At 33.7% G+C, this 14,415-nt stretch overlaps 1 protein-coding gene across 4 annotated transcripts in view; it reads right to left on the reverse strand.

Moving 5' to 3' along the window:
• The window catches only part of NT5C2 (5'-nucleotidase, cytosolic II), a 105,750-nt gene that overhangs the window by 42,121 nt on the left and 49,214 nt on the right, over positions 1–14,415 (reverse strand). For 2 of the 4 annotated variants that reach the window (XM_082408363.1, XM_082408362.1), the window contains exon 3: positions 2,566–2,639. In XM_082408363.1, the coding sequence (XP_082264489.1) occupies positions 2,566–2,639 (74 nt within the window). Of the gene's footprint in view, positions 1–2,565; positions 2,640–6,805; positions 7,049–13,740; positions 14,035–14,415 lie in introns of those variants that run through there. The other 2 variants (XM_082408364.1, XM_082408365.1) reach the window with 2 other exon arrangements.

Genomic DNA, 14,415 nt, shown 5'->3' on the forward strand with positions numbered 1-14,415 from the left:
GAATTCACCCTGTGAGGCTATTACACTTATTTCAGGGATATTTATCGAAGCTTTCAAAAAACACTTCTTTTAGTCTTGTCTCTCTACTTCATGGCATATTTTTCTGACGAAAAGTCCTTAGCACTTCAAGGGTGCAGTTTGTTTGTTAAAATTACCAAAAGTTATTCACAGACAAATTTAATGAATACTATTCTGGAAAACAGGTGACAGGTATGAAGTCAATAAACTTGTTTTCCTACATGCTTTATGAAGTGAAGGCAATACCACAGGGTAGTACCAATGTTTTTCATCCAACATAGAACTGTTGGAAGAATATATAGTCTCTCAAGGGGGCTACTTTAAAGAGCTTTGCCCTTTTGAGTGCTTAAGTCTTGGTTTGTTTGGGGGGGGTACTTATTACTTTGAAATTATACCTCACTATAAACTGTCAATATTCAAAATAATAATTTAAATTTATTATATACATATATATCATATACATATATAAACACGATGCTTAAGTTTGAATCGTAGTTCAGCTATATCACAGCTAAATGTTTTGAGACAAAGTCCTTAAAAAATCAGCATCTGCTGTAAAATGAAGACAATAATAGTAGTATCTGCCTCATAGGATTTTGTAAATATTAAGTAAGTGATGTGAATGAGATAATCTACGTACTAAATGAAATAACCTATGTAAAACACTTAGAACAGGGCTTGGCATATAATAAGCACTTAATAAATGTTAATAATTATTGTTACGTATAAGCAAAGTATATTAGTGTCTAGACTAAGAGTAAGCATTAAAATATAAAGTGGGATTACAAAAAAAAAAGCATATAAAAAGAAGAAACTGTAAGGTAGCTTTAAAGTTTAGAAACTAAGATTCAGTGACTTTTTTGTTAAACAAGAGAATTCTTTTTTAAATTATTCTATGGGAATATACATTTATCTCAATGTTCAGTAACAAAATGTGCCAGGCACATTACAGGTTTCCAATAAATACTTATTGAATTGAACTACTTCAATACAGTGAGACTGTCTTAATAACCAAAAAAAAAAAAGTTTGTCACGTTTCAGCCCCATTAACTTCTACTTCTGCTTTAGTTAATATCCCTTTCAGCTGCCAAACTACCTTGCCATTCTTTTCCCTGAAGAGTAGAATTCTAGAAAGGAGAGAAAATGCAAGATTTTCTCCCAATTTGGACAGCAAGATCTACATTGAGAAAGTATAGCGCTTCGAACTGCTTTCTGACAAGTATACCTAAAAGTGTCTGTGTCCAATTAGGAAAATATAAAAGAATCTAACTGCTGCAAAAACAGCTTTAAGGCAATAGAATACCAAATAAATAACAAAAAATATAGAGGGAAGAAAGAGAAATTCAAACCAAGTCAGTGTATATTTTCAATACAGAACTTGTTTGGTAAAATATCATACCCACATATATGTGGCAAGTACCTATAAACTACATGTGTTCATTTTTGTACATTTATATTATTCACTTATATTTGTAGCCTAAATTGAACATCAAATTGAGATTTGTCTAATTTGAGATGATATAAACCTTCTAATAATGTTATATAAAGTTTCTGAACATAAGTAAACTAATACATCTTAATGTTTTTGTGTACTTAAAGACAGTATTTTTTAGAGAAAATTTCTGAAAGATTCTTTTCTGAGTGTCACAGTTGTCTACATGTGCGTGTACATACATATATGCACATGTGCTCAACTCAGTTCTTCATCCCTACTTTTCTTTTTAGTTTTTTTTTAACTGAAGTACAGTTAGTTGATTTACAATGTTGTGTTAGTTTCAGGTGTACAGCAAAGTGATTCAGTTATATATATATATATATATTCTTTTTCAGATTCTTTTCCATTATAGGTTACTACAAGATATTGAATACAGACTATAGTTCCCTGTGCTATACAGTTGATCCTTGTTCATCCCTACTCCTTCTTAAATTAAATGACATTTTTGTCAGACTGCAAATATTTTAATAAAAACTTCATAAGTTCTGAACAGATGTTGCAACTATTGGCTAGTACATTGAGTATTTCAAATATATCTCAGAGATATGAAGGGAAAAACAGCAGAATGCGGGTGTTTAAGGTCTATTTGATAATGAACAAAGTAATAGCTCTAGTTTTTAAAAAGTCTTTACATAGTACATGTGCAATCACTTCAATAGAAAATCAACACATTTTTCATTTGTCTTAAGAAAATATTAAAAATTTTAACTGATAAACATTTACCGGTGGTAGAGAGATACAAAATTCCATCCTTGAAGAAAAGCTTAATAGAGTAAAAGTCAAAAGTGCCCAAATATACACATTAATGTATAATTTCATCATATTTCTTACCAGGGTCTCTAAAATAATTTAGCACTTGTTCTACCTATCTCTACAATCTAGATTTCAAGGACATCTGGTAATTTCAATATTCACAAATCTCAATGAAAGAGATTGAGCTAAATACATGACTGGCAGCTAAATATATGACTACGTCAACAAGTGTTTATTGAATGGCCTACTGTGTTATATCCAAAGTAGTAGTTCTTAAGCAATCAGAAAGTGCTACTTACCAGCAAGTGTATAATCCATATCAAAACCAAAACACTTTATTTTTTCCATGGCTAAACTTCGGTTCACAAACACCCTAAAGAAAGGAGTAAAAAATGATATCTCAGTTAACACTGAAACAACAAAAAAAATTAAGTTCAATGGAATTATTGGGCTCTCTTTCTAGAATTCATTTAAATACCAATATTAAGATTCATAATATAAATTATTCAAGTCCTCCTTATACCATAAGTGACATCAGATATTATACAAAAGTACGTAAATTTCCTTATTGTGTCTTGATTTTAATGATGCCATGTACTCAAGTTTTCAGAGAATCAGCTCTCCTTTTCTAAGTCAGACCCCATAAAATAAGCTTATTTCTGAGATTTTATAATTCATTCACTCATTCATTTATAATTTATTTAATAAACAGAGGTTCATTTAAAGCCTACCACATGCCAGACACTAAAGACACAAATATAAACAGATTCATGTGACAAATACTTACTGAATGCCTATTATATGCCAGATACTGTGATATGACAGAGAACAAAAGAATACCTGCCCTCATGGAACTTATATTTTAACTTACAATCTCTATCCTTGAGGAATTCAGCATAGCAGAAGAGAGACTTATAAGCAAATAATTATAGCAATTCAATAAATGCTATAAAATAACATGCAGGAGAGAAAACAAGTTGTTTAGAGACCAGATGAGATATCTGAGCTGATTTTAACAATTAGTAGAAGTTTTCCAGTAGGACAAAGCAAGAAGGGCATTCCAGACAGAATGACAAAGGAAAGACAGGGTTTGTAATGAACCAAAAAACATTTACTGAGGCTGGAGCTGGGTTTTCTTTGGTTTTACTTTTGTTTGTTTTTGCAAACAGAAGTTTTCCAGAGGAGAAGGGAAAGAGGCAACAAAGGTTATGAAGGTAAAAAAGGATAGCAAGGGTCAAATTAATGAACACTTTGTATGTCACATTAGAGAGTTTGGACTTTATCCTGCAGGCAAGAACAAATTATCAGATTTTGATGAAATGAAATAATCAGATTCAAATTTCAGAAAGATCGCCATGAAGACACAGAGAAAACTAAACATATAATAGTAATGGTGGATCATCACCATGACGGTGCTTGCGGTAAGTTTTAATCATCTCTGAAAATAAGGATACCTCTCCATCTGATCCCAAAGTATGGTGGCCAAAATTACTGAACGGTTTATCCTCTTATTACCAAACCTCTTCTTTGCCTTCATTTCATAAGTAGCTATAAGAAATGAGAATGCTACAAATCACCCAGGAAACGTGGTAGAAATAAAGATACCTGGGCTGGGCTTCCCGTATTAACAATATAGGTCAGTAGTCTCCAAAGAGGAGTGACTGCACCTGGGGATACAGAAGACTCCACTGGGATACAGAAGAAAATATTACAGCTTCTACTCAAATTTATCTCATCATTTTAAAATGTCTAATTTGTGTATGTTTTCTACTACATACAAGTAAGAATAGTAGTATAGATAATTTATAAATAAGCACACACAGGGATGAATGCTCCATATTTTAACTGTGAAATACTCAAGAGTTTGGAAACCACTAATCTAGATAATGACTTTTTAAAAAAACTCTTCACCAACTCAAATATTACTGTTTTAAACTTTAATAGAAAACTTTTCCTCTCATCTCAGAATGTATGCACCAATTTTATTATTTTTTTAACTTTTTATTTTATATTCGAGTATAGGCAATTGACGATGTTGTGATAGTTTCAGATGCACAGCAAAGGGACTCAGCCATACATATGCATGTATCCATTCTCCCCCAAACTCCCCTCCCATCCAGGCTGCCACATAACACTGAGCAGAGTTCCCTGATATGCACCAACTTTAAATGCAGACAAATAATCAAATATTTGCTTAAAAATATTTTAACAGGGGACTTAAAAATCAATAGGTCCTTGAATTCAGAAATGTTATCTTCTAAAAAATATGAAAATCATTTCTTACCTCATAGTGCGCTATGCACACTAGATTAGCTTTATAAAACTCTTAGTTCTTGAGAGAGATGTTATATAAAACATCTACACTTTCTTTCCCTAAGAAAACCTGGTATTCTGTAAAATCAACATTTACTTTGATTAGATTAATAATGGATGGGAGGGGAAGAGTAGGGAATAGCTGAAAGATACAGGGAACTAGAGGATAAATGACACCTACCCAAATCTTAAAAAAAAAAAAAAAAAACCCAAACTCCAACTATATCACCATGACCCTTCTACCACTTCATCAAACTTCACTCTATTTCTACTGATTGGAGGATCTACTTTATTATCACCTTTTTCCAGTTATATAAATCCTTATGAAGGCACAAGAGGGAAAAGACACCGAGTAATGGTTTTAACTCTAGAAACACACTGAAGCTCAGGCTTTTCAAACACACTCTCAATTCAGGCTAGGGGGCCAACTGGATCAAATCCTTGATCAGAGCCCAAACAGCTGACATGCCTAAAATATTCTATGGGAATTCAGGCAGGAACAGACTGGGAAGATTTTTCTATCCAGGAGAGATATATGTGGAGCCACATAATAAAAGAAACAGCTTTGATTCTGATAGAAGAATGATGCAAGCTGGTTTTAGGCACAGCTACAATCACAGAAAAAAAAGATACTTTGCTAGTATCACTCAATCACTGATAAAGGTAGAAAGAAACTATCAACAGACCCAGCTAGATAGCTTACCCGTTTCTTTCTCGTCCAGAAGAGAGGTTAAGCCTGTATTCCTTTTCATATTTTTTAAGGATATAGAGATCATAATGTACCTTAGGTATTATCCACAGAAACTCTGGGAATGATATATATCAGGAATAAGAAAATCTGTTTTTTCTGTGAAAATAATCGTTGCTAAATATCCATCAAATCACACTCTTTCCTTGTTGACTAACTGGTCACTTTATTCAATCAACACATTTGTTGAATGCTTATTACAAAGCAAGTACCATTTTATGACATATATCCTAGAAGCTGTCCTTCAGGAAGTAGCTAAAACTAGCAAAGACTTTCTAGATGTCTAAAATTAGAAAATAACACATTTTTCTATGAAACCAAATATCCTTTATCTTTTCATTTTCATTTAAAATAAGTACCCTCACCCACAGAAGCAACTCCTGAATTTAAAAAACAATCACTCCTGTCTCCCCATCTAATTTACTCCTATTATGAAACAAAAAGAAAAACCTCACATATATTCTCATCTCTCCTTTTCTTTCCCTAATTTATGCTACAACATGGGAGATGGGGGCAATAGGGAATTAAATCTAATTCGTACCTGAATATCTAAAGTGCATAAGCAAAGCTATGATGACAAAATGGAACAGCTGCATTATAGAGAACTGTAGTAATATATATGCTATGATTTACAAAGATAATAAACATCCAAATGCTGAAAGTATGCACTGACTTCAGCAGAGAGGCAGCCTTGAGCCAGAAATACCACGTCTCCAGAACATAGTCTTAAAGAGAAACTGATCTCTTGGCCTCAAACTAATAACTATTCTTTACTATTATAATAAAAGAAAGTGTTAGGTACTATATCAATTAAAAGACTGGCTCACTGTTCCACCACACATTTAAAACGAAAATATCATATCTGCTTGGGGAATCCAAAAATTTCTATTGGTCCCAGGACCTTGACTGTATCTTTGTCAATGCCAGTCAACTTGTGTCACTTTTCTAAATTATTAACCAGTGGAACATACTCCACCTCTATCTTCAAGAGCCTGGATGTATTTGTGAAACTAACTTTCCGAAGCTTGCTTTAAATAAAGCACAAAGTTGCCACCCTAGAAAGCATGACTGAACTAAAAGCATCCAACCTTAAAATGCAATTATCAGCCAGAAATTCCTACATACTAAGTCATTTGCAAGATATAGATTTGAGCATTAAAACAAGAGACACAATCTTTAGGAGACAGACCCATAAACACTATAAAACCAGGCACAGACTTCAACACAAAGACAAATGTAACAGTTTTTACTATCATATAACACTGCAGTAAGGCATAAAACTTGAAGAAATGCTATCCAAATAAATATAGATATTAATAAAAAGAAATAGGACTATTAACATAACGTGCTTTAAGAACAGGGATCTAGAATTCTTACACTTAAGGAACATGAACATGCAATTTACTAAATTTGGAATTTTGTAAATAGCAAGCTCTTAATGGTTTTGAGATATAACTCATAATTCAAAGCAGTATTACCTCATCTGTCACTGGTTGCCGTTCTGCAAAGTGTGAAACTATCAGAGTCAACTAGTTCTTGAAGTCACATAACAAAATTCTTCTTCAAGACCCTAGTATAATTTTTTGTGTGTGACTTTAACCTTACTTGAAAAAGACTGTTTTAGTCTGAACCAGGCCCCCTCAACAGCATGTATCTTCTGAGACGGTGTTGGAGAAAACACCTCTGTGTCTAATTTAACTTGTCATTGGATATCACTGTTGCTCCACACAAATCCATTTGGAATAGAATTTCTTTGGCACTGGTGAACTTTATCCCTAGCTCCTCCCCCTGCCTAAGAGTCACAAGTTCCTGGCCAAAGGCCCAATAACAGTTACTGCAACAATAAATGAGAATAAGGATACAAGTAAAAAATCTTCCTAGGCATGTTTTGGTTATAGGTTTGTGTAATTATATTACTCAAAGTTTGTTACAATCAAAGAAAAGAAAAAGTTACAATGCTTTTTGGAGAGTGCCAAATTTAGATTACCAACCAAATGGTGCGTGGGTGTGTGTGTGTTAATTAACAGAAAAATGCTATAATGTGAAGTTTTGTTGAAAACCTAATTTAGTATCTTTTCTCCCCAACTAGTTTCTATTTCTGCTATGGCACTCTCATTTTCCCCTCAAGCCTAAAATCTAGGTAACATCTTTTGATTCTTTCCTCTCCCTCAAATCCATATCATCTCACTTGCCTTCATTTAAATTTCCAAATGTCTCTAATCCAGATCTTCCATTCAACTTAAACTGCTAACAATTTGTCCAGGTCCTCATTAACTCTCCAGCAATCATCTCTCAATTGCTCTGCCTGCACACTAATGCCAAATTAATTGCTTTGAAGTAGTGCTACTCAAAGTGTGGTCCACAGACTAATGCTGGTTTGTGAAGTATTGTTACTAATTCAAGAAATTGCAAGTATTTAGAAACTTCTATAGCAATTCGACAAAAAAATTTTGTTTGTTGAACACAGTAACAAAAAATGTATACTTACATTTTATGTTTTCATTTTTCTAGTAATTCATTTTTATTATAAGTGTATCAATTTGAAACAACAGAATTAAAAAAAAAACTGGTCCTCTAACATACATGAGAAGTACTGTCCTAATGCCCAGCTCTATAATCACCTACTTAATAACCTTTAGACATTCCTCACTACCTACCACCAGACTAATATATTGCAAACTTTTATATCTTCAAGGAGTTCAAAGCCTTGGAAAGATGGAGATCTTTCCAAAATCAGTTTTATCTCATGTTGCTCCACATCACGCACCATTTGCTCTAATAATCAAAATGAACTACTTGTTATTTCCTAAAAGTGCCCTGAGGTTTTGCTTATACTGTTCCCCATACCTGAAATGACCTTCTCAGTTATCTCCATCTTATTTTTCAAGACCCAGCAATTTCAAGTGATTTCTTTAAGAAACTATTCTGGCCATGCCAGAGAACTATATAACAGTGATGCCTCTGGGTCTCAGATTACTTTTTTAGTTAATGAAAGAGATTTCACCAACAACTAAAATTCTATAAAGTTGTGATCCGTGTGAGCAGTATGAATATTCAAAATCATTAATTTCTATATTTTATCATATACATAAAGTATGTGTTTAATTCTCTTATTCTTTACTGGATTATAAACTTTGAGGCCAGGATTTATTGCCTTCCCAAAAACTAGCATAGGGCCTGGTAAAGACCGGACACAGTATTTAACAGAACTAAAAATTAAATTTAAACTAAAACCTTAATAGCAATTAGTGGTTGCCAGAGGCTGTGGGGGAGAGGGAATGGGGAGTTTCCCTCGGGGGATAATAAAAATGTTCTAAAATGAGAGAGTGCTGTTGGTTGCACAACTCTTGTGAATATACTAAAACCACTGAACTGTACTCTTTAAAGGGTGAACTGAATGGTATGTGAACTATATCTCAATAAAGCTGTTCTTTAAAAAAACATAATGGCAAGACCTCATTCTGCCTTTATGTCTCCATTCTTCAGTAAAAGAATGTTAGTGATTAAAAAAAAAAAAGGTAAAAACTTTCTAATTTATGAAATGGATTCTTAAAAATTCAAAGTTTAAATACCATGGATATACAGACACAACAAGAAATTTTAGACTAGATTATAGAAACAAAAGTCATTTAAGCATAAGTTTTTGTCTTCATAAATTTCCAGCCAATAACTTCTTACTAATTTGTCTGAATATTTTCTCTGAGGATCATCCTCAGGGGGGATACATTTTGTTTATCAGATTATACCATGAAAATAGTACCCTGTACTTTGAAAGTCTGAACAAGCATATTATCATTTCTAAAATAATATGTGAATTAATTATAATATTAATTTTTCTCAAATACTCAATATAAATAAGTTCCAGTGAAAAGAAGAGAATGTGGAGGCATGCACAGAACAAAATTAAGGATGATTAAAATTTAAGATGCCATCAATTGTAAAACTCACCCATATCATATGTCACTAGCAAAGGGCAAGGGGGGTGGGTGGGAGGGATGCCCAAGAAAAGTCAGCCTCATAAAGCTAGGATTATCAAAGGGCAATACCCATAATACAAGGAAAAAGGAGAAATAAATCTGCAACAAAGAAAAAGCATATAAGGACATTTGTACATCTCAGCCTTGACAGTGAGTCCAAGGAAGGGGAAAATCCTCCCCCTGAGAATTTGAACAATTAAGTCAGGTAGGTTTGTGGTCTGAATTTACACTACTAGGGTGGTTAATATTGCCCCTAAGTGACTGAGAGAAATTAAATCCTTTCTAGAAGAACTCAACTTAATTCTAGGTGGTATATTGCTAGATGTAGCCCAAATTCAGAGATGTCTAAATGTGAAAAAAAATGTGTATCTTAAAAGCGATAAAAGACTAAGAGTAGTGATCATGCTATCTTTCCCCCAAAGACTTCAAAGCATACTTTAAGGAGATCTCTCTCTTTAAGAAACAGACATTAAAATTCCCTTCACCTTCAATCTCAAATGAAGAAACTGCAGTAATGAGAGCAGAATGGTGGGGAATAAAAAAGAGGACTAACAAATGAAGAATACATAAATTAAGGGAGAAACCAGAAACAATGTCAGTACTTCTGAAAATAAATTTACTGTTCTAAAATCTCAGTTGAATTAAAAACAGGTTTTTCCAACCTTTTTTTCCTATTTCCCCCTAAACTCTTTACTTTCTCTCCCCAATTCTTTAAAATTAAAACCAGTGTATAGAAGATCATTTATAAAATGCAGCAAAATATTAAGGTTGAATTCTGTGGGATAAAGAAAGATTAGAGAAGAAAATATATTTATCCATGTTATCATTAGGCCAAATTAACAAGTGTACTGACTGTACCTATAATGGAAAAGAGAGGTCAAAATCTAGAATTTAAAATAAAAGCAAATGCCAAAACTGATTCTGGCCTCTCATCTAAAGGACAATAGCTCTAGTAATAAAAGGCTTTCTAACAGCTTTAGAAGACTAGAGTTCAATCATGACACTGAAAGGAGAATGCATTTTTCCTTGCATTACACATCCTAGAGCACCTGTATCTTCCCAAATATATTTCCCTGAATATACATAAACAATAACTGTTTTATTTACAAAATTTAAAATAAACAAGTTGAGGTATATACTTTATTGAGGTATAATTTACTTAAAGTGAAATTCACCCACTTTAAGTGAGAAGTTTGGTGAGTTTTGGCAATTGTATACACTCATGTAACAACTACCCCAATCAACCCAAAATATTCCCTCATGTCCTTCTGCAATACCCTCCCCAACCCACGGCCCCAGACTACCGCTGATCTATGCCTTCTGCCACTAGAGCTTTCAGATAAATGGAATCAAACACAGTGTAGTCTGTGTCTGGTCATTTTTCTTAGCACAATACTTCTGAGGCTCATTCATGTTGTTAGATGTATCAAAAATTAGTTCTGAATTCCCTGGTGGCACAGTGGTTGGGAGTCCACCTGCCAATCCAGGGGACACGGGTTCGAGCCCTGGTCCGGGGGGATCCCGCATACCGTGAAGCAGCTCGGCCCATGCGCGCCACAGCTGCTGAGCCTGCGCTCTGGAGCCCAAGGGTCACAACTGTTAAGCCCGTGAGCCATGACTGCTGCGGCCCACGTGCCTGGAGCCCGTGCTCCACAACGAGAAGCCACTATGATGAGAGGCCCACGCACTGCAGCGAAGAGTGGCCCCCGTTCTCCACAACTGCAGAGAGCCCATGCGCAGCAGCAAAGACCCAACACAGCCATCCATAAATAAATAAATTAATTAAAAAAAAATTTGTTTAAAAAAAATTAGTTCTTTTATTCCTGAGTAGTATTCCATTGCATGGATATACCACAATTTGTTTACCCATTCAGTTAATGCATATTTTGAGTTGTTCCCAGTTTTTGGCTATTGTAAATAATGATGCTATGAACACTCATGTACAAATCTGTGTGGGTATACGCTTTCATTTCTCTTGGAGTAAATACCTAGAAGTGGACTCATTAGCTCATTAGTAAGTGTATGTTTAACTTTAAAAGACATTGCCAAAATGTTTTTTTATTTTGCATTCTCATGCAAAATGCGTGAGAATTCCAGTTGCTCCACTGTCAGTGTTTTTAATTTTAGTCATTCTAGTGGGTCTGCAGTGATATATCACTGTAGTTTTAATTTGTATTTCCCTAATGACTAATAATGTAGAGCATCTTTTCAAGTGCTTATTGGCCATGTCTTTTTGTGTGAAGAACCATTTATAAACTGGGTTGTTTGCCTCATTATCATGTTATAAGAATTCTTCATATATTTTGGATAAAATAAGTCCTCTATCAGATACATATGTATTGAGAATATTTTCCCCCAGTCTATGGCTTGCCCTTTCATTTTCCTAACATTGTCTTTCAAAAAGCAGAGGGTTTTAAAAAAATTTTGATGAAGCTCAATTAATTTTGTCTTCCATGTTTTTATTTTTTTATGTATTTTTTCTGAGAAGTCTTTACCTAATTCACAAACATTTTCACCTACACTTTACTTTTAACTTTATATTTAGGTCTATGATCCTTTTTGTGTTATTTTTTATATATGGTTGAGGCAAAGGTTGAGGTTCATTTTTTTCTATATGAATGGTTAGTTGTTTCAGCACATCTGTTACAAAGACTAACCTTTTGCCATTGAATTACCATAGCCTCATTACTGAAAATCAATTGACTATATATATGTGGGTCTACAAATTCCCTATTAGGTTTCATGATCTATATATATTTATCCTTACACTAATACCACACTATCTTGATTACCATAGGTTTACATAAGGCTCAAGTATAATTTTTGATGATTTAACTCTACTAACAATCCTTTCCCATTACTATTAGGGAAATATTTTATAGATATCAAAATATCACACATACCAAAATTCTGAATATAAGAATTCTTTTCATCCCAAAGTAGAAGATTTATCCATTTATTTCTAAAGGTAGCAAAGGAAAATAAAAGCTAACTCATTTCATATATATGATCCATGCATTTCAAATGCACTTGTTCATTACCTATTCAGGCAGTACAAGAACTGCCCCATGGGCCCCTGGAAATAAATCTAAAAGAATATCTCAGGCCTTATGGTGTCCTCTGACTTATACAGAGCCCTTTCTAACTAACCAATTCTAGCATATGCTTTACCATAGGGGAGAAAGTAGTACTAATTTTGACTGCATCTAGAAATATAGTTCTTCTTAAATCTATAAACCAGCTTTATAAACAACCCCTTGTACAAGCCTGACAAATATTACCAGCATCCATGATAATATTTATCATAAAAATTGTTTAACAAAAACTGCAAATTTGTAGCCAGTACTGGAAGGAAAGAAAACATACAAACCTGAAGAGGCAGTCCTCTCATAATTTTCACATTTAAAGAAACCTTAAAATTCTAGTGATGTCATGAGAGGTCTAAAAATAATACAGAATTATTTATACCCATGGCTGTTCTCTTTAACCAATAATGAGGTTTTAAAATAGCAGTAAAATGGGCCAATTTTATTCTGCTCATAATCAATACATGATTAGATTAAAATAAATTCTAAACACGAGGCTCTGAAACTATTTCAAAATTTCTATTAGAAAAAAGAAATAGAAAAAAATTAAGAGCTTCAAGAAAATAAAAATTTAAATTGCACTGTATTTTTAAAGATTTATTTTTGAGGGAATCTATGTCCTATGTGATCAAAGGGAATGTCTCTCTAAAATTAACCAGGTCTAGTTATGCTTGAAGGCTAGAAATGAGATAATTAACAGTAGGCAGCTATTAACTGACATGTCACCTATTATAGTGGTCACAAAAAGAATATCAATAATAATTCAGACTCTGAAACATAAGAGAAAATAATATAAAGACAATAAAAAAACCTAACACAGAACTATTTTATATTGCAAAATAAAGAGGAATAGGGGATTCCACTTGAAATTATTGTTTGTCTACACTGCCCAGAAAGAAAACAAAATCACTGGCTGCTTTTCAATCTTTCACACCATTTTCTAAAGGTACAAATTATTTTAAAATGCATTTGAATTTTTAAACTTCATTGATTTCTATGTAAAATTCTTTGGTAAGATACTACTGCTTGCTTCCAATCTTCATAAACACTTTCTACTGAAAAACAAAATGAGTTTACCACAGGGTAAACAGGGTGCTTATATCTCACTAAATTTCTATTAAGATCATCCATCCTCAGTGCAGTCTTTCAAAATAGCAACAGTAACTTTGCAGCAGATTACATGTGAAACACTAACAATGTAAACTTTCCGCTGAATTTCTTTCAATCTCTCACCCCCCATCTCCACTCTCAGACTGGTAGCACTGCTTATTAATCTCCCAATTCACTCAGATGACTAGAACATCTCTTCACTGAGAAAAATGAGAAGAAAAGAATAATAAACTCACTTACCCTTCCTTAGACATTCTCAAAGATCTACTTCCTCTGGAAGAGAATACAGGATCAACAAACAAGCTTCACTGATCTCTAGAGAACTGTAGCTCATTTGTTAAAGCACAGAGAACTCAGGCCCTGAGAGGCCCAACAAATTTGGGCATGATGCCGAACCCTAACCAGGCAATATCTCAGAGACCAATATCCTCAGCTTTAAATACTTGAAAACCAAAGAATAATAGGAAAAAATTGGAGAGCAGGAAAAATAACTAATGGTCTGTGTGTAAGACTGGCCAGTTTAGGAAGGAGACAATCCAAATGGTAAGTTCCCGTAAGAGACAGGAATCGTTACTGGCAAACACACAGAAAAAGCAAATTTACCCCCTAATGAGGCCCGCCAACAGTACGCAAACAATGTGAGTTTCACAGAAGGGAGCAGCCCTACTCAGTCCAAATCATTTAGTTTACTCTGGGAGAAAAAAACAAACAAACAAACAAAAAACCAACATAATACATAATACTATGTTTTAATTATCAGTTTAGTTATTTCCTCCCCTTAGAAAATGAACAATGTGAACTACAAGAGAAGGAAGTATTTATGTGCCGATCATATTACAGGAGGAACCTAAAGTATTTCCACACTGTGGTCTTTTTTCTGATCATTAACTGCTTTTAAGGAAAACATCTGTGTTC

Source organism: Balaenoptera borealis (genome assembly GCF_965194805.1).
Source record: "Balaenoptera borealis genome assembly, chromosome: 10".
NCBI classification, from domain to species: domain Eukaryota; kingdom Metazoa; phylum Chordata; class Mammalia; order Artiodactyla; family Balaenopteridae; genus Balaenoptera; species Balaenoptera borealis.